The following is a 15,556-nucleotide window of genomic DNA, read 5'->3' on the forward strand; positions in this document are numbered from 1 at the left end:
AAAGGACATCAAGGTCTACACAACATGGATGGGAAAGTTGAGTATTTGGGGAATCATTCTTCCTGCAAATGAACCTCAGTCATCATTCATTCGATTATTTACACCTGAGATTTTCCTACTGTGTCAGGAGCCACTGAAACCATCTCAGAAGTTGAGGGGGAAATTTCCATTTGTAGGAGAGCAACCATTCATTAAAGGACCCTCAGTTTTTTACTTTAGTCAGTAGTTCTGCAAAGGGTTTTTTTCCCCTTCAGATTCTGATGTAACTGAAATTTGACAGTTGTTTACAGTATCTGAACCCTTGTCACTGGAAAGATAAAGAGGCTGCTGTTGGATTCCTGCGTACAAAAGACCCCTATATCTCCATTTCTTTGTCATTTCTGAGGAATGACTCTTTTATTTTTAGCTGAACGGAAAAAAGCCTCTGTTTGAGACTGGCATTGCTGTATTTAAGATAAAAAAAATCACACATGTTGTTACTCAGTTTCATCTTTTATTCTGTCACTCCCTCTTGACACGTTACATACTGTAGCTCTGCACTGAAGCTTTTTAGCCAGAATTGCTTTGCCTTGATGTTTAAAGCTGCTAAGTCACACATCTGGAGAACCAGCTCTTTATTCAGGATTATCATCAAATTGTGTGGTGCCAAATGTGATCAAAATGTCTTGAGGCAAAGCTTCTAACAGATGAAGTGATGAACAAACACACTGTAAACTCCACTAAAAAGCTAATGAGATTTGTATATTAATTGAAAGCAAGTTTCTTTCCAGGTTTGTTAATGTGGACATTGTTCTTTTGCAGTCTTTAAACACAAGTACATATGCAAAGCTGAATTACCTTTTCACATATATGTATATATATATATCAAAGCCATCATACAGTCATTTTGCTAAAGCATTTGCATATTAGTAGTTCATTTCTTAAACTTGAGTTCTTCTTAAGGTGACTTTACTTGGCAACCACATACACTCAGAAAGAAAGTACCAATGGAAAAAAAACCTTTACAGTCATTTGATTAATCTACGTGTATTTTTTGAAGGTGATTGCAGTCAAAAATCCTTTCCGTGTCACATTTTAACAACATAAGTCAACGTCCTAGACTGACATCAAATTGAGGTGGTGTTTTCTAACTTCTTCATGTTGTACACTTGCCACAGTAAAAGCCTTAAAAACACTCACTTTACATATTACACCCAAAAACACACACACTGGCACATGCATACAGAGCCTCACTCAGTGTGTGAAAGCAAAACTATACAAAATGAACTTGTGCATTGTATGTTTCTGACATCCTAAAAAAACTAAAGTGAAACCCTAAACAATCGTCATTGTTGTTGTTGTTGTTTGTTGTTGTTTTTGAAATTGTAACCTAATGTAGACGTGTGAGTCGTGGCAAAAGCAGAGGAACACATTTCACCTGGATGAACCACACACAGAAAACTTACATTTAGACAACAGTGTCTGATAATAAATCCATGATGAAGGAGAAGGGAGCTTTTCCCCTAAAACGTACAATCCCAGCAGAATTGTCATTAATGTTTTACTGTAGCAGTGAGTGTGTGGGTGAAACATCACATACAACTGTGCCCAGAAACAAACAAATATAAAGTAAAAACGAGGTATGGAATCAGTTTTCATTGATTATTCTATTACCCAACCCTACAACATCTAAAAAAGATGTGGAAATACAAACAGAAGGAGTATAGTTATCTATTTGCAGCGCGTTACAAGTGATAGTGCTGATTGTTTCATACATTTTTGCTTCGCTCTTCCTTTCTGTGTGCAAACTTTTATAGGCTCAAAAAGAGGTTTAGTCATATACATCAAGCACCTTGGTGAAATAGCTTTAGCAGCTATATTAGTATTCTTTTTTTCTCAGCAATTTCCTCTATATTCTTGTGAAAGTTCATTTATTTTTGGCACTCACAGTTAACTTACATTATTTTTAACCCTCTCACATTATCCTTAAGTGACTCACCATGCAGCCCTGCTCAAACTCTAAACTAAGCATTTATGCTGAAAATAAAAGGTATTAACAGCTCCTACGTGACACCTGCGTGTCAATGCGTGTGTGACTCTCCATGTGTGAGCCTCACAGCTCTGGCGTTTTAAACTGACAACATTAACAGGATGTTTCAGCGCTGCTTTAAGGTCTCTCATTAACATAATTGACAGACATTATGCGTGATGTTCAATGCATTTCACATGTACAACATGTTTGCTATGAAACACTGTCAGTGGTCTTGATTGTGTTCCCTGTTTTCTGAAAATGCTTTGCTGGCTCTTCTATGTTGTGCAAGACTGAGAAATTGATGTGGCTGCTCATGCTATTATCTGTATTTGAGAGCTGCAACATCCAGAATGATGCTGGTACTTACTGCCAACGCTGTATAGGAGCTGCAGAGATTTGTTTTAAGTGTAGTGGAAACATTATAACAGTATTTTTAGTTTAGCCACACAATGCAAAGCACATCACTATCCGACAATATGGTCAAACTGATTGAATTCAGGGAATGAACCTGAAAGGGACCAATAAATAATCATTAGACCGACAAGATTGACATGTTTGAGTATTATACCCAACAATATTGGCAACAAGAACAAGTCATGTTGGGAAGCAGACATACAGGCCCTGCCGCTCATGTTTTTGTTTATTTTAAATAATTGAATTTTATTTGTGCAGATGTTATGACTTATTTAGGTTTAGCCTTTAGCTTTGCCCATGGTTTAAATGACACAGATACAAAGCAAGCAGTGAATCTGCAGCTGGAAGGCAGTCAAATGCTGAATCATGACATTTATCAGGCTCTAAAAACTCAAACTCACCATTATCAATACTAATCTCACATTTGACACCCATCAGTTTCTCTCCCATGGCTCAATTCCAGTTCAACCTACTGCTGCCACGCTGTTAGACTGAAATCTGCCTACTGTGTTTTTGTTGGTTTGTTTAGAGAAATGAAAGACCTGGATAGTAGGATTCCTGTACAATACCCGATTATTTAAAGGTGCAAGCTCATGGATGAACATAGAGACGCCCAGGTTAACAAGTGTGGAGTGAATAAGTCATGCTCAGCTTTCCTGCGGCAATGCACTGCCTCGCTGTATCACAGTGACCTCATCCCAGTGACTTACGGTAAATTTGCAATCGTCAAGCGTCATCCAGCTTTGCTGCAACTCACACCAAAGCTGATTCACACCGGCGGCACTAGAGTGAATGATATGAGTCATTAAATGAAGAGGTACATATGTAAACATGGTGTTGCCATAGCCATGGGTATATATGTGTGGGTGTGGTATAGCTGGATGCAGCCGAGGTCACATGACCACAGCCTCTGTTATTGCCAGTGTGAGGAGGTGTCAGGATCTGCCAATGCTCGAGGAAGAAGGTGGAGACGCCGACGACTTGTCGTTTTCTTTGTGATCACTTTCGTCAGAGGATGACGGCGCTGCAGAGTTACTGTGAGAGACACATCCAGACAAACTTATCCAGACTAAAAGGTGCTTCACTCCACCAACAATAAGCTCATTATCCAGATCGGCACCTAATTTTAACCCCACATAAATAACAGCACTCTACATGCAGAAGGCCTGATCTTTTTTTAAATGAATCATCTCCACATTATTTAAAGAGAAATGAACACATATAATATATATACGATATTAATATAGATAACACATATAATATATTAAAACACTGCTTTATTGTCTGTCCTCATATTAAAAGATACAATATCTGAAACCTATAATAACAATAATACTAAGAAGAAAAATGAAGCGACAGGAGTGTCGAAGAAACAACAAACTGAAAGCCAGTGTGTGTGTGTGTGTGTGTGTGTGTGTGTGTTACCTGTCTCCACTCTGTGTGATGAGTCTCCTGCAGGTCTCCATCTGAACATCCAGGCCTCTCTTCATCGAGCACATCTCCATGTACTCATGCAGGTGTCGGTTCATGTCACTCTTTGCCGTGGCCAGCTCCAGCTGGAATTAGAAAACATGACGTAAAATCACAGACATGAAGTAGATTACACCCCTGCTGCTGTTGACACTGTAACAAAAAAACAAAAAAAAACTTTTTTGACATTAAGATCATGAATTAAAGATCTAATGTGTAAGAATAAGTGATATCTAATGGTATCCCTGCAGATTGCATCAAACTGAGGACTCCTCCCTTTCCCAAGCATGCAAGGGAACTATGGTGGCCTTCACATACTAGAAAGGATGTAACCACTCTTTCTCAACTCTCTCCACTCTCTACTCTTAGGTTTATAAATCAGAGACTTTCTTTGTCATCTGTGTAGTAAGAAACACACACTCTGGCTGTTTTTTCCGTTCAGGTAGTACACAATGAAAACCAAATGATTATTCATACATACCAAATGATTTCTTTATCTTTAAATCATTAAGCAATTCTGCAAACAAACTAAAACTGAAATGCTACAATAGTGTTTTTACAGTGTATATGGACTCATGAAAACAGTCTACACACAGCTGATTCTGAACAAACTATAGTGACACGTTCAAATCACGATCTAGCGCACGTTTAGTATTGAAATGTAAATACAGCACAGTACATATTTGCTGTCTTAAAGCAAACCACTGCTGGAATATTTCATGACTGCCTCCTAAATATTACACACTGGACTTTTTAATGAATTGGAACAAGAGAACAGAGGAAAGAAATGAATAGAATCACTCCTACAACTCCGGTACTTGAAGTATTTGCTTAAGTTTTGTGACACAACAGTAGAATATTAAAAAATCTAAACAGAAAAACATCTCATTGGTACGTATTACGCATGAATCAGCACATCTCGCAAACGCACAGTTGCAATTCCTGCCGCAATCAAAACAAGAAGAAAAGACCCAGTTAGACAACATGTGGAAAACCTTGACCATGTTTAGTTCTCCTGCCCTTTACGAGGAAAACTGAGTAATCGAGATCCATGAATGACAAAGACACACACAAAACAAATGCAAAAGCAAAAGATGACACACTGACTAATGAATATTATTACAGAATATTTCCTTTCCTCACTCTAAAGTTCCATTAGGGGTTTGTCCATGAAGTTAAAGCAGAGATGATAATGTAGATGACGTCGTAAAAAAGCAACCACAATGAAACATTACCACTCATTACCAAGAAAACAGATCTATAGAGAGAGATTTCCTTTGAATTTTACAGAGTGTTGGAAAGATTTTAGCTCATGCAAGTACACTACTCTATATACTAAATCATTTTTGGATTTCAATGCAGGAAATAGTCCATATTATAGCTTTAAATGTTAAATGAAGCTGCATCTACCTGATACACACGCACATACTTACACACTGTAATAACATACCAAAGGAGACTAATAAGACAGAATAAACAAGCATGTAGTGTTCATGAAGTATGATATCAAAAAGTAGAATGTCTGACCTCAATCTGGTCAATTGTCTCTTGGTATTCCTTCTCTCGGGACTTAAACAGACACTCTGTGTCGTTTATCACCTTTTCCAGAGTGTCCTCCTGGTTAGAGAGGGAGAGCAAGGACAGAGACTTTTTGAGTGTGTCGTCATCTGTGGACAGGTTAAATCTGCAAGTGATAAAAATACACGGACACGTAGAGACAGAAACATGTTTGTGTTTGTCTGCTAATCGTTTAACAGTCAGACACAGCTGCCTTCCTGCTTCCATCAGCTCAAATTTCTCCAGCAGGGACAACACACACACACACACACACACACACAGTCTGGCTTCCATGACGTCAGAGGACAAAGCATTGACTTCCATTCATTTGCACAACCTAAACAAAGTGTTATCCCCACCCTTAACCACATCCTTATATCCTCATAACCTCATAACTGAATCACAATCTAACCTTACCAGTTTGTCATAAGTAAGGTTCTCTTTTGGTCTCCACGAGGACTACTGGTGCTGACAAGGTCAACATTGCAGATGCAATTACTGGTGTGTAATGTGTGTCTACTTCACCAGACATGAAGTAAAAACAGAGCTGAACCATAAGACATCAGGCATAAACTATGTGGAAATCATGCAATCCACTGCAATCTCCTCACGTCCTCATGACGTTATAAGTCATCGCCTCATCCTTTCAACAAACGCTGAGCATTATAAGTATAGCAGAGTGCAGATCTTGGTACAGTCATTCAAATCAAAACACTACCTCCCCTGGTGGGTGGGCGGGGTCAGGAGGCAGAGTGCATCCTGGGAAGTCCTCCCAGAGGAGCAGTGTTTCTTCAGTTTCCTCCCAGGCCAGACTGTCACAGTCATCCTCAAACTCACATTCACGCCTTGAACAAAACACACACACACACACACACACACACACACACACACACACACACACAACACACACACACACACACAGAGGGAGCGAGAGAGAGAGAGAATTAGTGCAAGTGCAAAAGTGAAGGACACTTCTGTTACACTCATCACATTTCACTTACAGATGGTTCAGCATCCTCTGCATTTCCTCATTGATCTGATTGGCTGATGAGCCACAGTGCTCCTCGTCTTTGGCCACGCCCCCGTCACTTTCAGAGGTGCTCACAGGCTCGTCGCACTCGCTCCCATTAAACGACAGGGGAGTTTGTTTCCGGCGGCAGTTTAAGGATGACTGGCTGTTCGGCACCTGAGGCACATATTCAAAGTCAAAGTTTTAACAAACTATAATCTAAAACTAAAACAGAGAGGTAGTTAGTTTTATCCTAATCCTCATACCTGGTACATCTGGATCACATCCTCACAGTTCCTCTGCTGAGCTACGTCACAGAGACGAGCCGTGATGTCAATCCTGCGACAAATGTCCATGTCCACCTTCATGGCTTTCTCCTGGATCTTACTGTCCAGCTCAGACAAGTTCTGCAGCGAGGACAGAGGAGACCAGGCAGAAGGAGGAAACGAAAAAACAGTTGGAGGGAAACACGACTGCCGACTGTGCTAAATGCCTTGGTAGGGTCACAAATTGTGTTTCTCAAAGTCAAGGATCCTTCCATGTCTGCTCCAATAACGACAAGGCAAGACGTGAAAGACTAGCCTATGTGCATCATTTCTTCAACAAGAATGTTCCACCCGGCATGCATGTGCAAAGGATTGTGATTCACAACATGCAGTGGAGTCCAGTGATGAAACACACTTTAAATTCAGCCATCCGAGGATCCTTGCTTGACTCTGAGAAACATCAAATGTCTGATATAGCACCTTGTCCATTGGAGCAGTGGTACAAAACATAATTCAATTAATTTCCACATATTTCCTTGGAGAAATGCATGCAACAGTCAATGCATATGGACAGCTGTTCACTACCAATAGCTAAATATTCATATGACAGGTAGAAGAGTGTAATGGCTGTTCAGTGCTCACATTGCTCATGAGACCTTTGAAGAGAACCAGCTCTGCCTTCAGCTGCTGAACTCTGAGAGCCAGCTCATCCTGACAGCCTTCACTCTCCTGCAGGTCCTGCAAATATGAAGGAAGCCATGGAGAACACACACACACACACATACACATACATGTCAGCACTAGGTGCAAACATGCACACACTGACACAGAGATGTCCTGACAAAGTCTTGTCCTTACTGGAAATGACAGGATACATCATGCAGGTGGATATCATTAAAGTGATAGTTCAGGTTTCGTGTGAGTGTGGTTGTGTAAAATGAAGTACTGACACAGAGTCGACGCTATTGTTGCTATGATTTCCTCTAGAGTGCTGCCATTGCTGCGAACCAGAGACAAAGACGCACTGAAAAACTAATTTGCACCACTATAAAATCGTGTGGCAGTGATGCAAAAACATTGATTTTCTCTACTTTGATCTTCGGACTTTGGTGTGGAAGAGTGAGTGAGAGACAAAACTTCTGTTTCCTGTCTGAAAATGCTGTCCAATTTCAAGAAGAACTGGTGAACACATTCTTGAGATACTGTAGACTTAAGCAAGTGTTGTTGTTTTTAGGTAAACATGGTTGTAAGTTGCTTAAAGGTTGTTTCTCTTTGTGTCCTTAATGTTTTCAGTGAGGATGAATATCTGCGTGTGTGTCAAAATGGTTACCGGCGATAGCAGCATGCTGGAGAACGTGCACATTGACTCTGTGTGCACTAACTCATACTTCAAAAAACACTTCAAAACACCTGAACTAGCTCTTTAAAACAACAAGATTTTATCTACAAAGCACCCATAAACATTATACGTCGTAACTGTATGATCTTGTCAGGGGAGCAGTAGATTTTTCTGATGGCATTATAACTGTCTCAACATACTGGAACACTGGTCAGGCCCCCCACATTCTCACATATGCAGCTGTCTGCTAAATGGGGTCAGGTACAGATTCCCACCAATGGTGTGCACACGTGCACCTTCGACACAGGAAATCAACAAACCACTGCATGTATAAAGACACAACTACAGGAAACACAGATAAGGCAGTCAGTCTGACGGCAGGTGAGATGTGGTGGAGGATCCTCATAAAGTTTTCTTCAGTTCAACATAAATGAAGTTTGTGTTGCTAAATGAGATGAATGATTGATGGCCGAAGAAGAAAGAAAACTGCTTATAACAGTGGAACGGAGCTGTGACACATGCGGCACAAAGCAAATGAACAGCATACTCCTCACCAATGAGAGAAAAAAAAAGACCAAAAATAAAAAGTAGTCTTTCCTGTTTGTACCAGTTTTATGAAAAACTATCATCTAAGCAATTTCACGACTAATAAAACGGCTGATATTGGTTGTTTTTCTGACTCAGAACAGTCAGGTGAGGACTTTATTAGACTGCGGCCTTGTTTACTTCCAGTACAGGATCACATGTATAATGTTACCTCTTGTAGGTCTGCAATCTTCTGCTGCAGATCCATCCTCATAGTGTATTCTTCTTCCCATCTGAAACACACACAATGAGAGGAGAGAGAGGAAAAGCTTTAGTCTGTCCCATTATGTAACAAACAGAGCAGACACACATTAATAAGGTTCAGGTTGACTATGATAGACTGTATGGAACTACTTTAGAAAGAAAACTAACAAACAAATGTCCCCTCAAACACGGACACAGATCACAGAAACCATGCATGGAACATCAGTGTCAATGACCCCTGCTCTTAAATTAAGGAAATCATTGTTTATCTCAGGGAAACAGGGTTTACAGAGTTGTCGATGTGATCTCTACAAGTGTGTGTGTGTGTGTGTGTGTGAGAAATAGACTGAGCCCAAAGTTTGTTTTTAAGAGCTTAGGACTAAAATATTTCCATATACATTATTTATTTCATAAATGAGCAAAAAGAAAAAACAATACTTGAACTTCAAATCATTACTTTCATTATTGGTGTACAAAACAAAGCACTCCTTAAATTATCTTTAAAAAAAAATCCATCCACATAAACATAAAAATATGCAAAGCAACTTTTAAAAATGTATCATAAATATTTTACAGCCATTTGAGACTTAATCACACAAGTGAAAATCAAAAACCCCACGGCCCGTTGGCAACATTCAGACCTGGTATTAATTTAAGTCCTCTGATCCAATTGTGGACAGCCTTAAGTATGACTGTTCATTACTTAGCATTAAAATGCGTCTCATCTAACCACATATGATCAGATCTGGCATCCCGGCCTTAATTCAAATACGCACAAGATATGACACACAATATGATACTGCAGACTGACCCATGAGTCTGCACTTACTCTATATACAGTATGTTTAAAAGCCTGAGCTCACATCCCTGCATGTGATCTCAGATAATGTCACCTCACATGGTGCATTTGTGCCCCAAGGAAATCCACTCACTGCAGAGAGTGCAACTTCTTTCCTAAATGCTGCTTAAAATGCAGAATGCTGCAGCGCGTTGGGGCGTTTGGGAGGGGTACACTAAATCTGAAAGAAAACTGAGTCATGAAACGTAAGCTGTTGTTGCCGAACAGGATCCTCATTTGATCGGGGAAGGTGAGAGTGCACAGAAAGTCGAGAAGCGCCGCCTCCTGCAAGCCAAGCCCCCGCATCCAGCAGATGCAGCTCACAGTGTATGCTGCATTGCAGATACGGTGTGGAGGGTAGGAGAGCGGAGGGGGTGAGAGAGGAGAGACAGAGAACAGGAGAGGGAGAGTTCACTGTGTGGGTGGGATCGTTTTGGGTTTACATGAGAAACAGAACCTGGGACGGAGAGTGTGGTGAGAAGGAGAAAGAGGAGGGAGAAAAGTTGTCCTTGAATAAAAAGGAGACGTGGAATAGTAACAGTGTCAACAGTGAATTATCATCTATAGGCTCTGCAAATAATCAAAATCAGAGTCCAATGTCACACACTTGGCAGGTTGAAGTCTTCCTTCTCCCTCATTCACAAACAGTCTCCTGCACTGCAGTAATTCTTCTCTAGGAAGAACGCATGGCTGCTCATTTGGACATAACATGAGGGAACCGTCATTGTTGAATGTGCTGGGATACGGGAAGTACAGCAGTGAACTCTGAAAGAAAGCACGTACCCCTGAAAATATACTACACTGAATTGTGTCAGGGTTTGTAAACCTGCCTTTTAGAGACAAGTACGCACTGAACCAGATCATGAAATGGTCCAGTTGGCTGACCGTGGAGTCACAGCCGTGCCCAGAGTCGCTGACAGTTACAGCGGCTAACTAGCTCCATTTGTACTGATGACTGATGATTTTAGCACCTTCCTTCTGGTGGGAGATTTAAAGTCCTAAGACAAAGTGCTACAGGAACAGCTTCATCTCTGCAGCAATAATTCATTTAAATAAGACGACCTAAACAGGTCTTTTATTGTGGTGGTTTCTTTATGGTCTTTAGTGTTTTGCATTGTTTATTATCTTCTTCTATTCTGTTTTAAATCCTTTGTCAGTGCATAACCATCCCCATGTTATGTGTGGTTTTGTCCCAATGTTTGTCTGTGTGAAATATGGACGCCCCTGTTCACTGAAAACATAATCTACCTACAGGGATAAATAAAAACAACTGAACTGAACTGAACTGACTATCCTTCATGACAGAATTGAAAAGAAAATGGTTCTCCTTCTCTACGAGAGAAAATCCAGCCTGAAGGAGAGCTCACGCTGTTCTACTGCAGTGATTTTGAACAGTTGAGTCATCGTCCACACTTACAGACAGCTGCAGGACTATGGTGTGAATACACAATGCTGTAAATGTGTACAGAGTGTAAATAAGTGAAATCATCTGCCTTTTAATCTAATGATACATTATAGCATCAAAAAGTAAAGGAGGAATTCAGGGAGGATGTGGTTTATTTTCAAAGGAAGAAATTATTTGAATTTGGTGGTGATCTGGATAAAGATTCAGAACTTTAAAAAAACCAAACAAAAAAAAAACCTTACCCTGGCGAGATAATGCTTTTTGACATTTTCATTTAAAGAGTTTCTAAAAATGTCAAAATATTACCTCTGACAGAGCTGCATTACAGTGAAGTTCCATCACAATATCTTGGGCTACACTCACATTACCAGGTTGAAATGACTCATTTGTTTCAGTTAAAGTGACTAAGATCTGATTTTCTCAAAGCTGTGTGGACAAAGCATGTGGTCCTAGGTCACTTTGTGGCCATGTGACATGAGTGAAAACAGTCTCCAGACTCCATGTGGGTTTTTGCCTGTAAACATATGCTAAGTCTGTCTGCACAAGCAGCACAGCAACAATCAAAGAACGAAAGAATGAAGGAGAGTTTTGTATCTCACCCACAGATTGGCACCAACAGCTTCAGTTTCTGAATTTCCTCTTTGGAGGATCAATAATTGTACATCTTATATTTTCCTGGCGATTCAATATGTTTTCTGTTGTTGACGATGACATGCAAAAAAAGATATTTGTGCGCTTTAGTGCACAAATATCTGACCGAGACCATCGGGACCAGGCAGATTGAGTCGGGTTTGGACAAAAATTGAAAATGATTGTTGGACTCGGTGTTGCTTTACAGAAAACACAGTGTAAACATTTAATAAACAGATATACCACCATTAAATATAATAAGAAACTGATAAGTGATTAACCTAGTGTTTCTGTGAACGTAACACAGAGGCTACTGAAAGCCATTCATGGTGGATGCTATCATTTTCCCCCACAACTTTAAAAGAAACCACAATGGTTGGATTATGTAGATAGTTGTGGTTAATGGTGAGTCTGAAATTGTACTATACTCATAACATTCTAGCATGTATGGATCCCCTTTGAGAGGGCAGTCCTGTTCAGATGTGAGACACTTGAACAGTTAAATCTGATCTGTAATTCATCAGATTTGAACACCATGGCTGTTAATCTGACGTAGCGCTCTCTGAGTGCTTTCTCTAGTTATCTTTAAAATGACAGAAGAGAGTAAAACGAAAATGTGCCTTTCCTGTTGGGACCCGAGAATGTTTTGTATGGTATGTATGTAAGAAGGGACTTAAACATTTACTTCAGTTAAATGTAGGTCTTACAACTGCGAGGTCATGCTGTACATCCCACTAAAATCAATATAAGTGCTTTCAAAGCATCACAGTGTCTGTATCATTCTCCACATTAGCCTGAGTGGAAAGCTGCCAGGAGTTTGTCTTTCAAGTTGTTCAGCCTGACAAATTAATAATCTGTTGTCCCATCAACATGAGCCCTATTTCTGATGGACTATGCCTAATATTCCTGTAAACTAAGCCCCCGCCCAGGACTCGTCTCTCTCTGAAGTGGCCGATCCAAACACAAGCCCGCTAAGCTTTGACCTTCATTCTTCTTTATACTTAGCCAATGACGTGTTAATTTTTTCCGGGTGTATTTCCAGCAGCAGCACCTGCCTCTGTGGTCACGCATGAAGTGGACACAGGATCAGGCTGAGGTGATGGATGGAGAGGTTTTGTGCTGACTCTGCTCCTGTGGGAGACAGCTGGTCTGCAGCTGCTTTACAACCTTACTCACTCCTTCAGAGTGGAGCATTAAGTGAACTGCAGGACAATCCCAGGCCCAGTGAGAAAGTGTCATAAAATCAGTCTATTTACCTGCGTTTATACTCATCTCTCTCCCTCTTCACTTTGGCCAGGACATTATACAGTGCTCTTATCTCGGGGGTGATGGTATCGATCTGGACCCCGACTCCATCCGGATGCACCCAGGACACTCCGGGGCTGGTCAGACGCTCCGCACCAGCGCCAAACTTGCGCGTGTGGTTGTATGACCAGATGGTGCCCGGAAGGAACCTTGGAGGAGGGTTGGTGGAGTTTCCCGAGTTTGAGACTGCTTTAGAGCTGAAGCCAGGAGAGTCCATACAGGGGGAGCAGTGGCTGATGGTGATGGATGGGTTACTTGTGTTTGTTTGGGTTGAACTTGTGTTCTCAGTGAGAGGGGGTGTGAAGAGTGTTGTAGGTCTCCTGGCTGAGTTGTTGGTGTTGTGGAAGGGGAGGGAGCCGGGCCTGAGAGGTATGGTACCAACAAATCCAGTCTGCACACCTGCTTCCTGGGTATGAGCCCTGTTCCCACAGCATCCACCCTGACAGCCCTGGTTGGAATCCAGCGCCTGTTGCAGCTGCTTCTCTAAGATCTTATTTCTGCGCTCTAGTTCGTGCACTTTGGCTAAAAAGCATCTGAACCTCAGGTTGAGGGTTTTGAGGACGCTGATGTTGGATCCCAGGTCGTTTCTGAGAGCCATGGCTGCGGGAGGATGCGGCGCGGCGCGGTGCTGCTGGTACAGGCTGCTGTGGTTGTGGTGGAGGTAAGGTGAGGTCTGGGAGGGCGCGGTGGTGAAGTCAGGCCCCGGCTGATCAGGCCCTGGGCCTCCCTGCTCACCCAGGAAAAAGGAGGCTGTGTCCGGTCCACCGAACACGGCGTCGGGCAGGAGACCGGAGGGAGAGTCGGGGTGTCCGGGAGAGTGGATCTGCTGTGGATGCTGATGGAGATGCGCGTTGGTCCCCAACAATGGATTCATGCTATAGTATGGAAAACTAAAGCGCTGCAGATCTGGCATGAACACGGACGGCGAATGTCTTGTTACAACAGAATCTGTAATGATGGATGAATAATGATAATAATACTTAGCTGAAAAAACGCAGGGAGACGTGAGCGCAAAACGCCAGCAGTCACGCGATAGTGGATCCGCTTCTAAATAACAATCTTATCCTTAAAGCTCACAAGTCTTAACGTCCGCTGACGATGAATCACAGCACTCTGGACATCCACGACAAATAAACATCCTCCACATGAGCTGCACAGTGCGGCAACGTTAGGTCTTCACTCCGGCGAAATGTTCTGGTTACAAAAAAGCAAAGAAATGAGGGGGGAAATGATGCAGAGCGTGAATAAATAACAAAGAAATCCACAGTCACCGCGTCTCTGAAGTTCTGGCAACAAGATGCGAGCTGAGCTCAGGCAGGAGCAGGTGCTGCGGGATTGGAGGAGCACAGCTACCGTAATGACGCGACCAGAGGAGCACTGATCCCTTAACTGTTGGTTTTCCGTGGATTAACAAACACAGCGGATCATTCTTATCAGGTTCTGTATCTGTGGAGCACAAACATACAGCTACTAACGTGAAAATAAGAAATTAAATAGTTAAATAATAGACAATAAGTAAATAAATACACAGACAATAACGTTTTACTACTATCACCACCACAACTACTACTAGCCTACTTTTACTACTACTACCAATGATAATAATAATAATAATAATAATAATAATAATAATAATAATAATAACAACAACAACAACAACAACAACAACAACAACAACAGAAAAACACAAATAAACAAAAAAGTTATGTGTCATTTTGCTTTAGAGTCACATAATATATGTAATAATATGAAATAAAATAACACAAGACATGAGAGCTAATAACTAATAGCTAATGTTTTTCATGAATATCAATATTCATACATATTATAATATATAATATATATATCTTTCTGTGTAGAGCAGACAAGCTGACAGTGGTTTCAAAGTCTGGAGTCAGTGTTAAAAGTCATCTCCTCTTCAAAGAAGAACTTCTTGATGGTCCCTCAAGTGACTATACTATACTATGATAATAAATGGTATGATCATATTCATACTGTCAGTGCAGGGACTGTATATTTTTAGTTGAATTCATCAGCATTCATCAGCAGCTCCCAGGTTTTCCTCTTACACACATTTTCCACATATATTTAGACACTGCATTTGTCTCCGATGGCATCATTCATAGATCATATCATAGAATAGATGGGGGGGGCTTTTCACCACAACTGTGTCAGACCAACTACTACTGTAGTTTACAGGAAGGATTGCATGTCTGACACATAATTCAAACGACAGAAAATACACATGCACTCTTCTCTGATAAATAGTCTTCAGTTGTCGTGATAGTCAGCTGCCTTATCAAAGAAATGGTTTCATTACAGATGACTCACTGATGGAACTATTAATTATTCATTAATGTTTTCAGTAATCGGATGTAATGAAGGATAACAATCTGAGCCATCAGGCAGGCACCACTACTCACTGTGCAATTGGACAGTTGTATCATCTGAGAGGAAATGTGAACAACGGTGGAAAAAGTGAACTGCTGTGTGTGCATGAGTAACACCACAGGCACAGACTTT

At 41.1% G+C, this 15,556-nt stretch overlaps 1 protein-coding gene across 1 annotated transcript; it reads right to left on the reverse strand.

The window, feature by feature from the left end:
- Positions 1-473: 473 nt before the first annotated feature.
- On the reverse strand, positions 474-14,359 carry iffo1b (intermediate filament family orphan 1b). The gene is made up of 9 exons (XM_044034408.1): positions 12,985-14,359; positions 8,824-8,884; positions 7,370-7,465; positions 6,728-6,868; positions 6,454-6,638; positions 6,171-6,297; positions 5,423-5,512; positions 3,851-3,981; positions 474-3,460 (listed from the first exon to the last, which is right to left on the reverse strand). The coding sequence occupies exons 1-9, from the start codon at positions 13,944-13,946 to the stop codon at positions 3,361-3,363; spliced, it is 1,893 nt and encodes a 630-aa protein (XP_043890343.1). The 5' UTR covers positions 13,947-14,359; the 3' UTR covers positions 474-3,360.
- Positions 14,360-15,556: the final 1,197 nt, after the last annotated feature.

The sequence above is a fragment of the Solea senegalensis genome, linkage group LG9, assembly GCF_019176455.1.
Source record: "Solea senegalensis isolate Sse05_10M linkage group LG9, IFAPA_SoseM_1, whole genome shotgun sequence".
In the NCBI taxonomy this organism is placed as follows: domain Eukaryota; kingdom Metazoa; phylum Chordata; class Actinopteri; order Pleuronectiformes; family Soleidae; genus Solea; species Solea senegalensis.